Source organism: Meles meles, chromosome 2, assembly GCF_922984935.1.
Source record: "Meles meles chromosome 2, mMelMel3.1 paternal haplotype, whole genome shotgun sequence".
Taxonomy (NCBI): domain Eukaryota; kingdom Metazoa; phylum Chordata; class Mammalia; order Carnivora; family Mustelidae; genus Meles; species Meles meles.
In genome coordinates, this window is record NC_060067.1 from 84,047,988 (window position 1) to 84,069,155 (window position 21,168).

The 21,168-nt window shown below is 36.0% G+C and overlaps 1 protein-coding gene across 8 annotated transcripts in view; it reads right to left on the bottom strand.

Moving 5' to 3' along the window:
• Nucleotides 1-6,940: 6,940 nt before the first annotated feature.
• LARP1B (La ribonucleoprotein 1B) overlaps nt 6,941-21,168 on the bottom strand; it is a 143,527-nt gene continuing 129,299 nt past the window's right edge. For 7 of the 8 annotated variants that reach the window (XM_045991221.1, XM_045991211.1, XM_045991203.1 and 4 more), the window contains 3 exons: nt 12,673-12,782; nt 11,826-11,953; nt 6,941-9,857 (listed from right to left, as the gene is read on the bottom strand). In XM_045991221.1, coding sequence (XP_045847177.1) covers nt 9,612-9,857; nt 11,826-11,953; nt 12,673-12,782 — 484 coding nt within the window. In that variant the 3' untranslated portion in view covers nt 6,941-9,611. The remainder of the gene's footprint in view (nt 9,858-11,825; nt 11,954-12,672; nt 12,783-21,168) is intronic. The other variant, XR_006816468.1, reaches the window with a different exon arrangement.

A 21,168-nucleotide genomic window follows, 5' to 3' on the forward strand; every position in this document is an offset into this window, starting at 1 on the left:
GGGTGTATCTGAGTTGGTTTGGAGGACTGCAGGAGAAGGAGCATAATTTGCCTCCTACTTAAAACCCCAACATCCCAAAGTCTGGAAGACACGATAGAATAGATGTACAGGTACAGATACAGATCTAGATGTATAGATACAGCTTCTAGTACTACTTGTCTTTATAGAAAAATATAAAAGGGATGTCACAATGAGTCAATAGTAATAAATCTTAATTTCTTAGCTACGTGAAGTTTAGGAACTTAAATTTTTCTTTTTAGTAACATACATATAGCACAAAATATGAAAGGAATAGAATGGGGTAAAAAGTCTCCCTCCTCTCTAATCCTCCGGTTACCCAGTTCTCCTCCCCAGAGGCAACCATTATTAATCACTTTCTTACTTATTCTTCCAGGGTTACTCAATTCGTATGCAAATAGATATGCATATTATTTTTTAATCAAAAGGTGGTGAGCCTTGCTTTTTTTCATTTCATCTGTCTTGTAGATTATTCCTTAAGGAATATCCCATTATTCTTTATCAAATGTTGAGTTGTCCTACTCAATAGTATCCCATTATATGGCTGCACTATAACAATCAACTCCCTTATTGTTGGACATTCGTTTTTAACCTTATGCTGTTAAAAATCATGCTTTAGTGACTAGTAGGTACCTCTTTGCAAACATGTGCAAAGTAACAAAGGTCAGGTGACACTATTTGCCCTATTTACCAGGCATGACCTTTGCTATCCCTTCCCAGCTTCTGTTCTAGCCACAGCCACTAGCATTCATCTGCTATCTTACTACTAAGGTACCAACTATAATCAGAGATATTAGGTAAAGAAGTTGCCATATTTAATGTCTTGAATTCTCTCAGAGATTTGAAAGAATTGTAAAGGAAACGAACACAGGCGGCGGTTGACCTACTTAACTCTTTGGTATCACTCCGGAGCTACTTAAAATAGAAGTGACATGGAACACAAGGGAGGAGATTCATAAAATACATGTTGTATATGGTGCATAAAAAATAATTATACCAACTTCAAAGCAATCTTTAGAGCAATTTTAAAATTTGAGAGCTATTTTAATTGCATGGTAGACTAGAACCAACATAAGTTAAAGCAAATTTATGCTTCCTTTTACATTTTTCCTTTACTTATAGCCTTGCTATCCTTCCTAGTGTCTTCCCAAATAAAGGCCCTTCCAGTACCCTTTCGTCACACTAGCAGAGTTTCTTCTTTTGATTCGTGCTTATGTCTCCAAATTATCCCTTCTCTCCCAAATAAATTTCTTTCTCCTCTGTACCTAATTTTTCATTCACTCTCAGAAATAAAGGATTTGATTAATTCATTTTTACCTGAGTGGCTAATTTTTTTTTTTTTTACCTCCTAGAAATACTTAAGATTTTTAATAGTAAGAGCAGGTTAGCGCTAGATAGTAATTTACAGGCATTTTCATTTAAATATTGGAAGTAGAATAAAGGCCCATAAATCAACATAACATGCCCAGTGATATAGCAGAACCAGAGTTTGAATGCAGACCTACTTAAGTCTGAAGTCTGCACTTGCCTACCTCTCATCAATGTTCAAACATTTTTGGTTGAAAAAACCTTGAAAAAAATTTTTTTTAAGATTTTATTTATTTATTTGACAGACAGAGATCACAAGCAGGCAGAGAGGCAGACAGAGAGAGAAGAGGAAGCAGTCTCCCTGCCGAGCAGAGAGCCCGATGCGGGGCTCGATCCCAGGATCCTGGGATCATGACCTGAGCTGAAGGCAGAGGCTTTAACCCACTGAGCCACCCAGGTGCCCCGAAAAAAAATTTTTTGCTTGAAAAAAAATTTTCAAAACTTATGTATCCCTCAAAAGTTTTAAGTTGATATTTAACTTTTTCATTTTAATAGTTGAAAAGGTCATAATTTCCAGCATATTATAAATACTGAACTTATAATTACAAATATCACCTTTTAAGTGAATCCAGTGAAACCCAAATACAATATTTTTTTCCATTTTTTAAAAGATTTATGTATTTGAGAAAGAGAGAGAGAATCCTCAAGCAGATTCCCTGCTGAGTACGGAACCCCACATGGGACTCAATCTCAGGGTTATGAACTTGAGCCCCAAGCTGGGCTCTGTTCTGAGTGTGGAGCCTTCCCTCTGCCCCTCCTCACTCATGCTCTCTCTCTCTCAAAATAAAATAAAATGTATGAGCAAGCTCTTAACATTTAGAAAAGGTATACCTTTCTCTTTTCTCCTTGAGTTTGTATTTCTATTCCATTTCCTCCATATTTTTATCTTCATATATGTTAATATTTGAAAGTCTTTATTTTTATTTCAAGTTTTTATTTAAATCCTAGTTAGTTAACATATATGGTAAAATTGGTTTCAGGTGTAGAATTTAGTGATTCATCGCTTACATATAACACCCATGGCTTATTTAATCACCAGATATATATCTATAACAAAAATATGTACATATTTTAAAATTTCATTTACTTTCTTCTGACTTAGGTAGTTTTAATTGATAAATTTTTTTTCCTCTGGATTACAAATATACATAATTGATGAAGACAACTACAATTACAATGAAGTAATTACCAACAATTTGGTAATTACTAAACATAGGTAGTAAATCTTGTGTTATTAGTTAAGGTAATACAAGCCACTGCAATAAACTTCAAATTCTTGATGACTTAATACAGAAGACCACTGCTCAATAATACAAAGTCCCCAAAGGGACTAGGTGGTGATACAGATACATAGGCTCCTCCCCTCTGTGGGAAGGGAAAAATGGAGATCTCATGTAGGCAGCTTTAGAATTGGTGCCCCTCACTTCCACTACCTTCTAAAACCCATTTTTATTGGCAAACCAGAAACAGCAGGAAGATGGGTTTGCAGTCTAGTAGTGTGCACGAGGGAAAGGAGAAATGCGTTGTAAACAACTTGACATCTTTGTCACACGTTTTATTGGAAATGAATGTCTTGAGAAGAATTGTGATCCACATATTTAAAGAAACCTAATGAAAGAGAATGTTTTCATCTGCTAAAAACAAATTTCTCTGGCAGCTATCTTTAAAATATTTCTTGTAGAGGTGCCTGGGTGACTCAGTCATTAAGTGTTTGCCTTCAGCTCAGGTCATGATACCGGGGTCCTGGGGTGGAGCCCTGCCTGCGTCGGGCTCCCTGCTCTGCTCAGCGGAGAGCCTGCTTCTCCCTCTCCCACTCCCCTTGCTTGTGTTCCCTCTCTCGCTGTCTCTTTGCCAAATAAATAAAATCTTAAAAAAATGGAAATTTTAAACATTTTATCAGATGAAATAAGATGAGGACAGTAATTAGACTTTGTATGACTTGATAAAAACATATTCTTTCATTAACACACTGATCACCAAGAAAAATAAACAAAGCGTTTCTCTTAACAAATACTTTTAAAGATAAATTCAGCAAATCTTGAATTTATGAGAGCTCAATGAATCATTAAAGATTTCATTGATGTTTGGGATTGGTAAGGGCAATGACTTTTCTTATAAAGTGGGAGAGTCTATCAGTAACTCAAGCATATTATTAGAGAAATCAATTTTATAAGAGAGTACTTATGTTAGTTGAGAATCTGGAAATTGATTCTTTTAAAATGATTTATCTATGTAAACTACTCTGGAAGTATTTATGTACTCCTAGGCATAACCTGAATTTGAGTACTGCTGCACTATACCATACTACCTTGACAACCCAAAAAGTTTCTAAAGTGCTTTTGACAAACTTGGGAGACTTTAGTGTTCATAACTTTATTACCCTAGGACAATGAAATCATTTTTAGGATTTTATTTATTTATTGGAGAGAGAGAGAGCAAGCATGAGTGGTGGAGAGGGAAAGGAGGAGAGGGAGAAGCAGACATTGCGCTAAGCAGGGAGCCCCACGGGGGGCTCAATCCCAGGACTCCAGCCAAAAGCTCAACTGACTAAGCCACCCGGGTACCCCATGATAATGAAGTCATTAAAAGGAATCTGACTTTTCTTTACTAAAATGTTTTGAGATTAATTTTATATGAGATTTAAAATATTCATAGCCTATTGGAGAAAATAGCTTTACATTCCTGAAGATGACTTGTCCAGTGCTTAGTCCTAATAATAGCTAGTGTTTACTAACTGCTTTAACAGATATTATGTTAAATGCTTTACATTTAATCTTTATAACACTCAAAGGAAATGCAATTTTGTAGACGAAAGACTGAACTTAGGGGAATCAAGGATTCAATTTATGTTTCTAACAAATAAGTTGTCTTTAGAACAGTAGTTACTATACTCATTTGGATCATAAATCCTGGTAGGAATCTGATCAAAGCCATGGATTATCTCCCCAGAAAAACTCATAAGTATATGAAATTCTACATACTAAATTTTGGGGTCTCACAGACTACCGCTCCCAAAGCCCTTCTATTGACTCATAAAAGGTAGTCTCCTCTTAAATTATACTGGCATTCAACTGAAATCAGAACATTTTAACATTAAACATTACAGGGCACCTGGGTGGCTCAGTGGGTTAAACCTCTGCCTTCGGCTCAGGTCATGATCTCAGGGTCCTGGGATCGAGCCCCGCATCGGGCTCTCTGCTCAGCAGGGAGTCTGCTTCCCTCTCTCTGCCTGCCTCTCTGCCTACTTGTGCTCTCTGTCAAATAAGCAAAAAATCTTAAAAAAAAAAATTACAGTAATAAAGTCTAATGTATCTTTTTTTAAAGAGAGAGTGAATGAGCAGATGGGGCAGAGAGAATCTTAAGTGGGCTCCATGACCAGCACAGTGCTCAACATGGGGCTTGACCTCAGACCCTAAGATCATTACCTGAGCCAAAATTAAAAGTTGGATGCTTAACTGAGTGATCCAGGTGCCCCAAAGTCCAGTGTAACTTAAAACACGCTGAGAGGGACACCTGGGAGACTCAGCCAGTTAAGCATCTGACTTCGGCCCAGGTCATGATATCAGGGGACCTCGGATGGAGTGCTGAGCTTGACTCCCTGCTCAGCCAGGAGCCTACTTGTCCCACTCCCCCTCTCTACCCCACCCCCACTTGTGCTTTTGCTTGCAGGCATTGGGCATATGTCTCTCATATAAATAAAATCTTTTTTAAAAACCACTCTGAGAAAGGTATTCAATTTTGTAGAGCTGGAATACTACCTGGAAGAAACCAAAATTAAAACAAAAAGAGCACATTCTGCTTTTTTACTGAAGCAAATATGTACACTATACTGGTAGAAACCATTCTGTTAACCAAATCATGTCTTAATTGGTCAAGTTTAAAAAAAGACACATTGTACACAATTCAGAAAATTGGTAAAGTAAAAAGCCAGAGGTGCTTCCTGTTAATTGTGCGGCATATTTCCTTCAAGCCTTTTTGAGACTAACATACCATTATTTATGAATACTACAGTATTGTTAGTTGACAATAATAATCTCAAGGTAATACAAAATTTATAATCATGTTCTAGATAAAATGTTCAGCTTAGTTTTTATTACCATAATAAGTAAATAGTTTTATTTACCATACCCCATTCTGGGAAAATATTTAAATGCATAAATTATATTGTTCCATAATCATGATGTTCCTTCAAAAGAGGATTTACCATATAGAACTCAATGTGTATATTTATTCTACTAGACCATCCATTACTACAGAGGATATCCATGATACAAAAAGTTTACAGTCTTAACCAGAAGAATCTAATCTTGCTTTTATAATAGATAAGAATCATTGCAGTTGACTTTTAGAGTCAGTGTCCATACATTTCAATATTTCAGACTGCTGTTAAAGAACGCTCTGGTTAAGATGAAGAGCTTGGGGTCTAGAACTCAAACTACTTGGAATTCAAATTCTTGCTTTGTCATTCAACTAGCTGTGTGATAACAATTTGCTCTAATTATAAGAGTAACATCTAATTATAAGTTTCTCATGTTTCAGGCAGGATCCATTGACTTGTGTGATTTAACTGTACAGCTTAGGTTAGCCAGACACTTAAACGGACTTATCTTACAATTTTCTTGTTTACAAATTGAGACTTAATCACAAATAATGCTAATGAAGTATGTCAAACTTTAAAAGGACAAAAAAAAAAAACCCAAAGCAATAGTATTTTTATCTTTAACCACACACAAATTTTAATGCTGTTACTATATTTACTAATAACTAAGAACAGTCTGGCATTGCCTAATGAGGTAATCATGAGTTGTTGAGACACATATGACTATTAGGAATGCAAGAGTAATTGATTTAATTATATGTCACCACAAGATGGAGTGAGAGTTCAATACACACACACACACACACACACTCTCTTTCTCTCTCTCTCTCTCTCTCTGTCAAAAGACTACAGATTTGACTTATTCCATTCTGCCATCTAGTGGTGATATAATTAGGCATTACCCACTATTGGATCAGTCTTGTGCAAGAATAAAATAAAAAGAAGCAATTTCATAAGAACTAAAAAAATAATTGAAAGACAAGATTAAAGCACAAAAAGGAAAGGGGTAACATCACTTAGTACAGTGTCAAGAACAGGAAGTCAAGGAGAGACTATCAGAGTGGAAAGACTGTCAGGTTTCCCAAGCTGGCAAAACAAGTTTAAAACATAAAATCTATTTTAAAACGAAAGAATTCTAAATATGGCCTCACCTATTTCTTAAAAAGTAAGTAGTTTGGATTTAAATAATATTAATGTTGCTTTTTTGTAAATTTATAAAATTCAATTTATAAAATTGAAAACTGCAAAATCATAAGGAAGCATCTAAGGTCTCTAGGCACTTATATAAATTTTGGGTAGGGCTATTTAGATTTACAGTCAATAATGTTTTTATTTTCATTGAATAACAATGCTTTTATTTTCTTGAACTTTTACACTTAAAATTTCAGGAGTAAATTTTTTTTAAAAATTTACCAAAAAAATATACATACCTTGTAAAACATACAGAAACAAAATTAGAAAGCAAAAGGTTAATGTTCTTGATAAGTAAAAGAGCCCTATAAATCAATCAGAAAAAGATAATCACAAAAGGAAGAAAAAGGATATGACCAAGCCATCTACAAATAATGTAGTTTATAAACAATAAAATTATCACTCACTAGTAACCTCATTAAAATAATATTTTTTGTTTCTCAATCTATCAAAGAGAAAGAGTTATAATAACCCGTGTTGGTGAGGATATAGGAAAGCAGATTCTGTTGGTGAAATATAAACTGTGCAACCATTCTAGAATGTGTTAAATGGGAATACATGTTTACCTGGAATTTCAGCTTCTGGGAATTTATACTAGTAGTACAGGTTTCCCCTGTTATCTGAAAGTAGTGTGTTCTTAGGAAAGCTTTAATAAGCTGAAATCATGTAAAGTATCCTCTCCACTTTCCTCAAGTTCTCATTGTGCCACTTTGCTTTTACAAAAGGTCTACCTTAATACCAATTTTCGATAACTGAAAGAAATCCAAGGCGGGTTTTTCCCTTTTACAACAAAAACCATTACTATACTAAGATAAGTCTTTCATAAATGTGAACTTCCCTACAACTCCAATTTGATATATACACAGATTCATCTGTAGAGATGTGATTAAATTGTCCTTTATAACAGCTCAGAGCTCACCACATGTTAACATTCAACAGGAGATTAAATAAATATAAACTATGATATAACATGAAGTATATCTTGGAATTTTACGTGACTTGTAAAAGTCATGGTGTAGAAATAATGACATCGATAAGTGCTCACCTCTAATATGTGGAAAAGCAAGTTATAACACTACATGTATAGCATGATACTGATTGGGTTTTTTTTTTCTTTTTTGAAAAGGTACTTTATTTTCTTCTTTGTGCTTTTCTAAATTTCCCAATTACATGTATCACTTTTATTTATAACCAAAATAATGATAAAATTTCTAAGTACACATCACAAAACTCTTGATTACTATATTTTCATATAAAATATACAATTTTCCAATCAAATTTACACTTGGATATTTAGGTGAGTAGAAATAATCTTAAATACAGGTTTCAGATGTATGGGTTCAATACAAAAAGGATACTGAGAAAATTTTTTCGATCTTTTCAAGAGACCCCCTTAAAGCTAGTAAGTATGGTCTGGAAATTTCTCAGTGAAAAGCCAGCACTACATATCTACTTAAGAAAACATTCAGAAATTTATTATTCTAATCTTTAGTTGTTTTGCTCCCTTTCCAACATCTCTAAGTAAAATTTATTTTCTGAATATTTAAATTTGACTGTTTCTTAAAATTAACACAACAAAATGACCCCCAAAAATTAAATATAAAACTGTAGATTATCATTTAAGCATGGGTAATAACTATTAAAAATCTCTTAGTTCCTGATGAATAGCCCATTTATCCAAAGATTATATGTATCTCAATGTCGTCATTCTATAAGAACAAGACATCAAAAAGAAAATAATAATTTTGTGTTATTAAACTAGCTGCTCTGCCAAGAAAATATATGTGGTAAATAAAAATGTATAAGTTTATAGCTGAAACTCTATTCACAAAATACAATGGTCCTCTACTAGCAGAATTTGAATATTAAAGCTTTTAAACTATATTCTAAACAAAATAATTAAAAATCAATTGCAATAACTTAGAATAAGTGCTTTATTTAATTCCCACAAAAACTGAAACTACCATTTACATCAGTTGCAAGAGCAATAAAAATTAGAAATCAATTTGTTGTAACTCTTGAAAACATGAGCATAAAATAAAACTAAAAGAAACAAAAAGGAAAAACTAAGTACTACTTTTAAATTGAAGATAATCTGACTGCCTGTGACATACCGACCTGTAGATGTACAAACAGCAGATGCTTTCAAAACAGGGCAAGATTTAATTGATTTAGAACAATATTCCAAACAATCCCAACCAAGTTTTCAGTTACTTGTTCTGGTTTATTATAGAGTCACAAAAAGTAAATCTCTTCTAATAGGTAACCAGCTGATGCCAATTCAGAACACTCCACACCAGCACAATAACTATGGAAATTATGAGGTATGACTACAGAAAAAAAAAGGAAAACCCAGCACCCAAAATGCATATATTTTATACTTCAATTTAACTGCAATATAATTGTATTTTGGTTAAAAAAAAAGTTTCCTTAAACTATATGTCAAAAAGAAAAGCAAATGTATCACTTTATATTTTTTTGAATTTAAAAAATATATACGTAATCTTCCTTTGTTTTTGATAAGTTCAAATATGAATGATAGCAGGGTAATTGGATTCTTTAGGAAAGCTCTATAGAAGAGATGAATACAACATACTATATCTTCTTTAAGAAGTATGAGCTGAAACGTTAGGCATTCCTTGTATTGTTTTTGTATATATTTAAGGAATGCTGTCCTTGTAAACAATTACTTTGTAAAAGAAATACTGAGACCAAAATACATTACTAGAGGATCTCTATAAAAGGTCACCAAAACTATCCTTGCTCATGACATCAGGGAAAATGTTTTTAGAATTTATCTTATTAGAAAAAAAAATGCTACCACTTTTCTTCCTTTTTCTTTTTTGTGATTATCACAATTAAACATCAGAAGATTTTTCCCAAATAAATACTGATGTAAATGTCGATTTCAAGGGCATACAACTTTCATAAGAGTCTATTTCTCAGGCATTTCACCATCTGTTGAGACTGAGGCAGCACTGTTCTGGTGTGAATTGTCACTGGACTCCTGCGAAGTATTCCTTCTGGGACAGTTTATTGGGGCCTGAAGCTGATTAGCAGATGTAGGCTTAGCAGCACTTGGTGGCTTTGTAGAGGAATTAGATGGAAGTCTATGACGACTACTGTCCTCACCAGAAGTAGATGAATGTCTTTTTCTTCCAAATTCCTCACTAATAGGGGGCTGCAAAGATGAAAGATAGTTTAGTGAAAATTTTACCATTTTTCCTCCCTTTGTGATCTAAGGTCAGACTTTTTCAACAAAAAAGGAAACTATGTTGGCATTTCAGTTGATTTTACTTAATAACAAAAACTTTACAGCAATTTAATGTATTCAATTTAAATTTCCTCCTTACATAACTCAGCCTACCTGTACTTGTTCATTCTTTCACTCAACATATATTTATTAAGACTCTCATATGTTTTAGGACTTGAACTACATTGCAGGGCATAAATATAAGGCTGGGTTCTCTGCCTCCAAGAAAATGTTTCAAAGAGGCTATTTTCCTTCCTTTTTCAACTTCTGTCAACTGCAAAGCATTTATAACTCTAGTCCCTTACAACCCTAAACTCCTATGCTAGGCTTGTTTGAATGATAATGTTTAACAGATGAAAGAAAGCAGCAGGGGGAAAAAAAAGATAACAAATCAAATAATCTTCAGTGAGTCTGAAGGTTTATCCAGGATTTCTAGGATTAGGAAACTGCATTATTGATGGTACTAATTTTAAACATTTTCAAACATTAATATCCATTGAGCTCCCAAATCCCCTCAGACTGCAAGCGGGGGGTGGGGGAGTAGGCAGTGAAAAGGTATTCTGCACTCAAAAAAAGTCAGCATTTAAGACCTTTCCAGTTACAATTTGGAAGCCCAGAACTATACACCACCAGCCTAATATTTTCCTTTGGAGACAAGTTAAGACCATAACATCCTTCTCCAATCTTCCATTGTATTTAAAAGCAGAGGCCTGAATTCTTAGTTTCTGTTCAGAAGGGCAAAAGTCACTATCACAGAGCAAGGATGTCTTTGTGACAGAACTGGCTAGGCCACTCTAGATACATCTTAATTCCAGAGACAGGCACTTCTATTAATTCCGTCCCTGGGCCATGAAACCTATTTACACAAAATATAAGACAAACATATTACAATATAAGCAGAGATGGACCTAGCATTCCTTTCACCTCTATCTCTTCTGTTCTTTTGATTCCTATTTCTTTTTCCTCCTTTTCCTTTATCTTATTTTCTTCTCATTCTTTTTTTTTAATGCTTTCCTTTTCCTCTTGATATCAAATGTTTAAGGTTCACTCTTCTGTCTTTATATATGTATATAACATTCTTGTCTTAATTTTATTATGTGGGGAAACTTAAATCCATGTTATATCAGCATATATTATGAAAAGTATAGAATAAAATTATATAGAAAATGAAAAATTTCCAAACTGCTAGTAAGAAATTGGTAACATACCCATGTAAAATTACTAAATCTATAAAATGTTTAATTACAGGGGCGTATCAAAATTAAAGGAAGCTGACAATTGTACTGTGCTTACCTAAGATGTTAACACTTGGGAAATCTGGATAAACAGAGTATATGGGAGTTCTCTGTACTATCTTTACACCTGTTTTAAAGTTTGATTTCAAAACTAGAAAATTACCATTTCAAAATAAAAAGTTAAAAAAATAAAAATTGTAGGGGCGCCTGGGTGGCTCAGTGGGTTAGAGCTACTGCCTTCAGCTCAGGTCATGATCCCAGGGTCCCACGTCAGGCTCTCTGCTCCGTGGAGAGCCTGCTTCCTCCTCTCTCTCTGCCTGCCTCTCTGCCTACTTGTGATCTCTGTCAAATAAATAAATAAAATCTTTAAAAAATAAAATAAAATAAAATAAAAATTGTAAAACCAAAGCTAAGAAAGTCACTGATAGCTCAAAATATGAAGGTAATAAAAAGACTACAGAAGTAAGGACTTAAAACTTATGGGCGCAAGCCTCTGCCTTTGGCTCAGGTCATGATCTCTGGGTCCTGGGATGGAGCCCTGCATAGGGCTCTCTGCTCAGCAGGGAGTCTGCTTTCCCCTCTCTCTGCCTGCCTCTCTGCCTACTTGGGATCTCGCTCTGTCAAATAAATAAATAAAAATCTTAAAAAAAAACCAACTTACATCAATGCGGAAGTCTTCTAACCTCTTAAAGCTACAGAGGTATTCCTGAAGTTTTGGGTCAATAGACTGTGTCTTAGATTTAGAATATTTTAGATAAGCCCAAAACTTTTCCAATCCATATAGCTGACCTAATAACAAAGAAAAATATACACAATTAATTATATAGAATTTAAAAAATGATTCATATTAAACATGACCCCATCAGCAATTAACCATTTATCTTCCAGCATATACTTTATCTAGATCTTGAGAATAAGACATTGTAATAATAATGGCAGCTAACATTTAGTAAGCATTTGTTATACAATAGGGATTATTTAAGTGGTTTTTATGTATTAAACTAATTTGAACCATATAAAAACCTGTAATATAAGTGCTCTTGTGTATATTACTGACGAGTAAACTAAGGCTAACAAAGTTAAGTAACTTAACCAAAGTCACACAGCTAGCAAGTGGTGAAAATGGGATTCAGATCTACATATGAATCTAGCCCCAAACTTGCACTGTTACCCACTGTGCTAGTCCATCTTTCCAAGCATATGTGCTGATATTACAAAGAATTTTCATGTAATAGAACATCGGTGAGTATTATCTTCATGCTTGTCAAGGGAAAAATGGCAAAATACTACTCCATAAAGGAAACACTTGGGTGTAGTTATTTTCCAACACCTCACAGGAATGACCTTCTTATTATACTGTACCCCATATCCTTCATCATAGTGGCCTGAAGGTCTTAAATGTCCTACTCTGAAGAAAATAGTTATGAACTCCTTCCCTTTTTATTGACTCAGGTTTACAATTTGCAAATAAAATAAGATTATTGCAGTTTTTTGTTTTGTTGTTTTACCAGATTCATAGTCTTTTTTGGTTTCTTCTTGGAAATCCTTAAAAATTTCTTGTCTGAATTTTTTTTCCAGTCCATAACTATAAAACCTGAACAGACACTCTAGTCCATACCTGTAGAAAGGAAATAAAAGGTTTATAATAAAAATTTTGCTAGGATAATGTAAACATCTATGAGATAGAAGCAAACATGACAAAAATTGCCCAAGCAAAAAATAAAGGCTTAAAGTTATATAATTTTTAGTATGCAGTTTTTTTAGCTGAAGTGGTTATTTAGTAATCCACAGATGGTTTTGGTATTTGTGTTCACTCAGCCATAGAACCTCATGGACATATACTGGGAACCTGCAGAATGAGGCAGCCCATGGACAACTATGGTGTGACTTTGGACAGACAGAGGATCGCACCTTGGTATTTCTGAAGACATGGTCAAAAGCTTTAGTGACATTGGGAATGTTTTATATTTTTTCCAAACCAAGGTTATAATGCATGGTTTTAAATCCTTCTGAACATAATCTTTACTAAAGAGAGAGAAAGACTATACTCTTGTGCCGTAGACCTTATGTGTAATTGATCCATTCAACTATAAATGACAAAGATAATTAAGTGGCTCCTAACACATATTCCCTGCTTTAGTAATAAAGTACATTTCATAAAAGATATTTTGCTAAAATAATTATAATCACTACAAAAATCAGAAAACAAATTTCCTTGTATTCTTTTATAACTACCTAGAGAACCGAAGACAAATTTTGGACTGTGTATTAGCAAACTACATGGGCTCATAATGGTGATGAGTAGAACCCATGAGAATGAACAAAGTCAACAAGATAGCAGTAAAAGGACCATGTCTAGCTTATTCCACTAAAACATGTCACAATTAAAAGATCCCTCAGTTAGGATCCTTAAGTTGTTCTAAGTGCCCTAGTGGAATAAAGACTACAATTTCTTCATTACCGGTAACATAATTCTGCCGAGCCCTAGCTTTTATTCACAATAAAGGGGTGTGTGTGTGTGTGTGTGTGTGTGTGTGTGTGTCCTTTGTAACTACCAGCTTATTTTCAAGATGGAAAGTGATAGTCTATCCAAAATAAATAAGTTTCTTGGCAAGCCACCAAGAGAAATGTAGGACTACCAACAGCACACCCACCAGGTGACCTGAGCTCTTTGCTTTGGTAGCCATAAATGATGCTCTTCTTTGAGCTTATATGACTGAAGGCTAAGGACTAAGGACTAAAGAACCACCATCTCAGAAATAACAAATCTGCCTTGATACCTCTCATATGGGAAATTATATTGATATTTGTTATAGATTAGTTTATATTGGTAAAGGCCAATAGACTACTACAATATTTGGATTTTTAGTCTTATTTTTTAGTAAACCAATTCCAAAGACCAAAAGTATGACATTAATAACAACCCAACTATGCAGCATAACTGCTGGAGTGAAGAGCAGGGGCAAATGGTCAGTCTCTCAGTTGTTATTTACTCATTTACTCCTCATTACGAGACAGCTTAGATGAATGGAAAACATAAAGGCTGAGAAGCAGAAAGAGCTACATTTGAATTCTAGGCCTGTAATTATATCCCTAAAAATGGGGATAACAATATCCTACTTTTTAAGAATAGATGACATAATATTTTTAAAGCACTTAGACCAGAGCTGGCACATTGAAGATACATAAGCTATTTCTTTCCTTCCTTATTGTAATCATCTTACTGCTAAATTTAGTCAAGGGATAGATTAAGCATTGATCTTTCTAATAACAGTAACAATTTATTAAGTGCTTACTGTGTATCATATGTCAAGACCTTTACATGTTCTGTTTTGCTTAATCTTCACAATAATCCTCTGAGTATATCTACCATAATTTCCCCTACTTTATAAATAAAGAACCTAAATCTTACTGGGAATAATAACTTGTCAAGCTCACAGTAATTAATAGGCTGGGATTCAAATTTAGGTCTGATTTCAAAGCCTTCAGACACTTAACCACTATGTTATACTTCCTAAGGAAGAGCTAATCCAGGCTAGTCACAAATATTGCAGAAACAGAGCCAAAATGATGTGTTAAAAACTACTAGAAACATACACAGACAACTATAGGAACACAGAAGAACTCCTAACCTAGACTTGGATGGTCACAGGCATATCAGAAAAGTTATTAGAAAGTCCTGAAGACCAAACAAAGTGTTTGCAAAAAGAGCAAAATATCCTGAGATTAATTATAAGAGTGAACAGGACGCGTGGGTTACTCAGTCGGTTAAGCAGCTACTTTGGCTCAGGTCATGATCCCAAGGTCCTTGCTCAGGTTCCTTGCTCAGCGGGGAGCCTGCTTCTCCCTCTGCCTGCTCTGCCTGCCATCCTCCCTGCTTGTGTGCTCGCTCACTGTCTCTCTGATAAATAAATAAATAAAATCTTTTAAAAAATTATAACAATGACTTTACACAACATTCACACATATAATGTGTGCACTTAAAAACATAGATAAGAAGATGGCAGAGAAGTAGCAGGCTGAGACTACATCAGGTAGCAGGAGATCAGCTAGATAGCTTATCTAAACATTGCAAACACCTACAAAACCAACGGGAGATCAAAGAGAAGAACAGCAATTCTAGAAACAGAAAATCAATCACTTTCTGAAAGGTAGGACTGGTGGAGAAGTGAATCCAAAGTGACGGGAAGATAGACCATGGTGGGAGGGGCCGGCTCCTGGCAAGCAGCGGAACAATGGAGCACTAAATCAGGATTTTTTAAAAATTTTTTATTTATTTCTTATTTTTTTATAAACATATAATGTATTTTTAACCCCAGGGGTACAGGTCTCTGAATCGCCAGGTTTACACACTTCACAGCACTCACCATAGCACATACCCTCCCCAATGTCCATAACCCCACTCCCCCCCAACCCCCACTCCCCCCAGCAATCCTCAGTTTGTTTTGTGAGATTAAGAGTCACTTATGGTTTGTCTCCCTCCCAATCCCATCTTGTTTCATTTAGTCTTCTCCTATCCCCCTAACCCCCCATGTTGCATCTCCACGTCCTCATATCAGGGAGATCATATGATAAGTTGTCTTTCTCTGATTGACTTATTTCATTAAGCATGATACCCTCTAGTTCCATCCACGTCATTGCAAATGGCAAGATTTCATTTATTTTGATGGCTACATAGTATTCCATTGTGTTTATATACCACCTCTTCTTTATCCATTCATCTGTTGGATGGACATCTAGGTTCTTTCCATAGTTTGGCTATTGTAGACATTGCTGCTATAAACATTCAGGTGCATGTGCCCCTTCGGATCACTGCATTTGTATCTTTAGGGTAAATACCCAGTAGTGCAATTGCTGGGTCATAGGGTAGCTCTATTTTCACATTTTGAGGAACCTCGATGCTGTTTTCCAGAGTGGTTGCACCAGCTTGCATTCCCACCAACAGTGTAGGAGGGTTCCCCTTTCTCCGCATCCTGGACAACATCTGTCATTTCCTGACTTGTTAATTTTAGCCATTCTGACTGGTGTGAGGTGATATCTCATTGTGGTTTTGATTTGTATTTCCCTGATGCCGAGTTAAGTCAGGACTTTTAAAAGTCTGCTCCACTGAGGGACATCGCTCCAAAGGCTTATAAACCGGGGTGAAGTCCACGTGGGGTCAGCGTGGCCCCAGGTCCCGCAGGGTCACAGAAGGATCGGGGGTGTCTGAGTGTCGCAGAGCTTGCAGGTGTTAGAATGGGGAAGCTGGCTATAGAGGCAGAGCCGAGGAGTGAGCTCTCAGCTCGGGGTTACCTTGAACTGGTCGCAGGCTGTGCGAGCGCAGAGTGCGGCCAGAGGCCAGGGAGACGGGAGTAATTGGGCGATCTTCTCTGAGGGCGCACTGAGGAGTGGGGCACCAAGCTCTTGGCTCCTCTGGGCTGGAGACCGGGAGGCCTCCATTTTCATTCCCGTGCTCCGGAACTCTACGGAAAGCATTCAGGGAACAAAAGCTCCCGAAAGTGAACCCGAGCTGATTACTTAGCCCAGCCCCTGGTAAGGGCGGTGCAATTCCGCCTCAGGCAAAGACACTTGAGACTCACTACAACAGGCCCCTCCCCCAGAAGATCAAGAAGAAATCCAGCCAGGACCAAGTTCACCTACCAAGGAGAGAAGGTTCAATACCAAGGAGAGCAGCAGAATTCCAGAGGAGGAGAAAGTAAAGCAAGGAACTCATGGCTTTCTCCCCATGATTCTTTAGTCTTGCGGTTAATTTAATTTTTTTTCTCTTCTTCTGCTAAATTTTTTTTAACTTTTACTGTTTTCTTTTTTAACATTTTTTAACTAGTTTATCTAATATATATGTATATATATTTTCTTCTTTTTTTTATTTGTTTTCTTTTTTTTAATTTTTTCTTTTTTTTCTGAACCTCTTTATATCCTCTTTCTCCCCCCCACCCCCCAATGATTTGGGGTCTATTCTGATTTGGCTAAAGTGCATTTTCCTGGGGTCTTTGCCACCCTTTTAGTATTTTACTTTCTCCTTCATATACTCTTATCTGGACAAAATGACAAGGTGGGAAAATTCACCACAAAAAAAAGAACAAGAGGCAGTACCGAAGGCTAGGGACCTAATCAATACAGACATTGGTAATATGTCAGATCTAGAGTTCAGAATGATGATTCTCAAGGTTCTAGCCGGGCTCGAAAAAGGCATGGAAGATATTAGAGAAACCCTCTCTGGAGATATAAAAGCCCTTTCTGGAGAAATAAAAGAACTAAAATCTAACCAACTTGAAATCAAAAAAGCTATTAATGAGGTGCAATCAAAAATGGAGACTCTCACTGCTAGGATAAGTGAAGCAGAAGAAAGCATTAGTGATATAGAAGACCAAATGACAGAGAATAAAGAAGCTGAGCAAAAGAGGGACAAACAGCTACTGGACCATGAGGGGAGAATTCGAGAGATAACTGACACCATAAGACAAAACAACATTAGAATAATTGGGATTCCAGAAGAAGAAGAAAGAGAGCGGGGAGCAGAAGGTCTATTGGAGAGAATTATTGGAGAGAATTTCCCTAATATGGCAAAGGGAACAAGCATCAAAATCCAGGAAGTGCAGAGAACCCCCTTCAAAATCAACAAGAATAGGTCCACACCCTGTCACCTAATAGTAAAATTTACAAGTCTTAGTGAAAAAGAGAAAATCCTGAAAGCAGCCTGGGAAAAGAAGTCTGTAACAAAAAATGGTAAAAATATTAGATTGGCAGCAGATTTATCCACAGAGACCTGGCAGACCATAAAGAGCTGGCATGATATATTCAGAGCACTAAATGAGAAAAACATGCAGCCAAGAATACTATATCCAGCTAGGCTATCATTGAAAATAGAAGGAGAGATAAAAAGTTTCCAGGACAAACAAAAACTGAAAGAATCTGCAAACACCAAACCAGCGCTACTGGAAATATTGAAAGGGGCCCTCTAAGCAAAGAGAGAGCCTAAAAGTAGTAGATCAGAAAGGAACAGAGACAATATACAGTAAGAGTCACCTTACAGGCAATACAATGGCACTAAATTCATATCTCTCAATAGTTACCCTGAATGTTAATGGGCTAAATGCCCCAATCAAAAGACACAGGGTATCAGAATGGATAAAAAAACAAAACCCATCTATATGTTGCCTACAAGAAGCCCATTTTAGACCCAAAGACACCTCCAGATTTAAAGTGAGGGGGCAGAAAACAATTTACCATGCTAATGGACATCAGAAGAAAGCTGGGGTGGCAATCCATATATCAGATCAATTAGATTTTAAGCCAAAGACTACAATAAGAGATGAGGAAGGACACTATATCCTACTCAAAGGGTCTGTCCAACAAGAAGTTCTAATAATTTTAAATATCTATGCCCCTAACATGGAAGCAGCCAACTATATCAACCAATTAATAACAAAATCAAAGAAACACATCAATAATAATACAATAATAGTAGGGGACTTTAATGCTCCCCTCACTGAAATGGACAGATCATCCAAGCAAAAGATCAACAAGGAAATAAAGGCCTTCAATGACACACTGGACCAGATGGACATCACAGATATATTCAGAACATTTCATCCCAGAGCAACAGAATACACATTCTTCTCTAGTGCACATGGAACATTCTCCAGAATAGATCACATCCTGGGTCACAAATCAGGTCTCAACCGGTATCAAAAGACTGGGATCATTCCCTGCATATTTTCAGACCACAATGTTCTGAAGCTAGAACTCAATCACAAGAGGAAATTTGGAAAGAACCCAAATACATGGAGACTAAACAGCATCCTTCTAAAGAATGAATGGGTCAACCAGGAAATTAAAGAAGAATTGAAAAAATTCATGGAAACAAATGATAATGAAAACACAATGGTCCAAAATCTGTGGGACACAGCAAAGGCAGTCCTGAGAGGAAAATATATAGTGGTACAAGTCTTTCTCAAGAAACAAGAAAGTCTCAAGTACACAACCTAACCCTACACCTAAAGGAGCTGGAGAAAGAACAAGAAAAAAACCCTAAACCCAGCAGGAGAAGAGAAATCATAAAGATCAGAGCAGAAATCAATGAACTAGAAACCAAAAAAACAATAGAACAAATCAACAAAACTAGGAGCGGGTTATTTGAAAGAATTAATAAGACTGACAAACCCCTGGCCAGACTTATCAAAAAGAAAAGAGAAAGGACCCAAATAAATAAAATCATGAATGAAAGAGGAGAGATCACAACTAACACCAAAGAAACACAGACAATTATAAGAACATACTATGAGCAACTCTACGCCAACAAATTGGACAATCTGGAAGAAATGGATGCATTCCTAGAGACATATAAACTACCACAACTGAACCAGGAAGAAATAGAAAACCTGAACAGGCCCATAACCAGTAAGGAGATTGAAACAGTCATCAAAAATCTCCAAACAAACAAAAGCCCAGGGCCAGACGGCTTCCCAGGGGAATTCTACCAAACATTTAAAGAAGAACTCATTCCTATTCTCCTGAAACTGTTCCAAAAAATAGAAATGGAAGGAAAACTTCCAAACTCATTTTATGAGGCAAGCATCACCTTGATCCCAGAACCAGACAAGGATCCCATCAAAAAAGCGAACTACAGATCAATATCCTTGATGAACACACATGCAAAAATTCTCACCAAAATACTAGCCAATAGGATCCAACAGTACATTAAAAGGATTATTCACCATGACCAAGTGGGATTTATTCCAGGGCTGCAGGGTTGGTTCAACATCCGCAAATCAATGTGATACAAAACATTAATAAAAGAAAGAACAAGAACCATATGATCTCAATAGATGCTGCATCTCAATAGATGCTGAAAAAGCATTTGACAAAATACAGCATCCCTTCCTGGTCAAAACTCTTCAAAGTGTAGGGATAGAGGGCACATACCTCAATATTATCAAAGCCATCTATGAAAAACCCACCACAAATATCATTCTCAATGCAGAAAAACTGAAAGCTTTTTTGCTAAGGTCAGGAACACGGCAGGGATGTCCATTATCACCACTGCTACTCAGCATAGTACTAGAAGTCCTAGCCTCAGCAATCAGACAACAAAAGGAAATTAAAGGCATCCAAATCGGCAAAGTAGTAGTCAAACTATCACTCTTCGCAGATGATATGATACTATATGTGGAAAACCCAAAAGACTCCACTCCAAAACTGCTAGAACTGTACAGGAATACAGTATATTGTCAGGATATAAAATCAATGCACAGAAATCAGTTGCATTTCTCTACACCAACAACAAGACAGAAGAAAGAGAAATTAAGGAGTCAATCCATTTACAACTGCACCCAAAACTATAAGATACCTAGGAATAAACCTAACCAAAGAGGCTAAGAATCTGTACTCAGAAAACTATAAAGTACTCATGAAAGAAATTGAGGAAGACACAAAGAAATGGAAAAATGTTCCATGCTCCTGAATTGGAAGAATAAATATTATGAAAATGTCTATGCTACCTAAAGCAATCTACACATTTAATGCAATCCCTATCAAAATACCATCCATTTTTTTCAAAGAAATGGAACAAATAATCCTAAAATTTATATGGAACCAGAAAGGACCTCGAGTAGCCAAAGGAATATTGAAAAGAAAGCCAACATTGGTGCCATCACAATTCCGGACTTCAAGCTCTTTTACAAAGCTGTCGTCATCAAGACAGCATGGTACTGGCACAAAAACAGACACATAGATCAGTGGAACAGAATAGAGAGCCCAGAAATAGACCCTCAACTCTATGGTCAACTAATCTTTGACAAAGCAGGAATGAATGTCCAATGGAAAAAAGACAGCCTCTTCAATAAATGGTGCTGGGAAAATTGGACAGCCATATGTAGAAAAATGAAATTGGACCATTTCCTTACACCATACACGAAAATAGACTCAAAATGGATGAAGGACCTCAATGTGAGAAAGGAATCCATCAAAATCCGTGAGAAAGGAATCCATCAAAATCCTTGAGA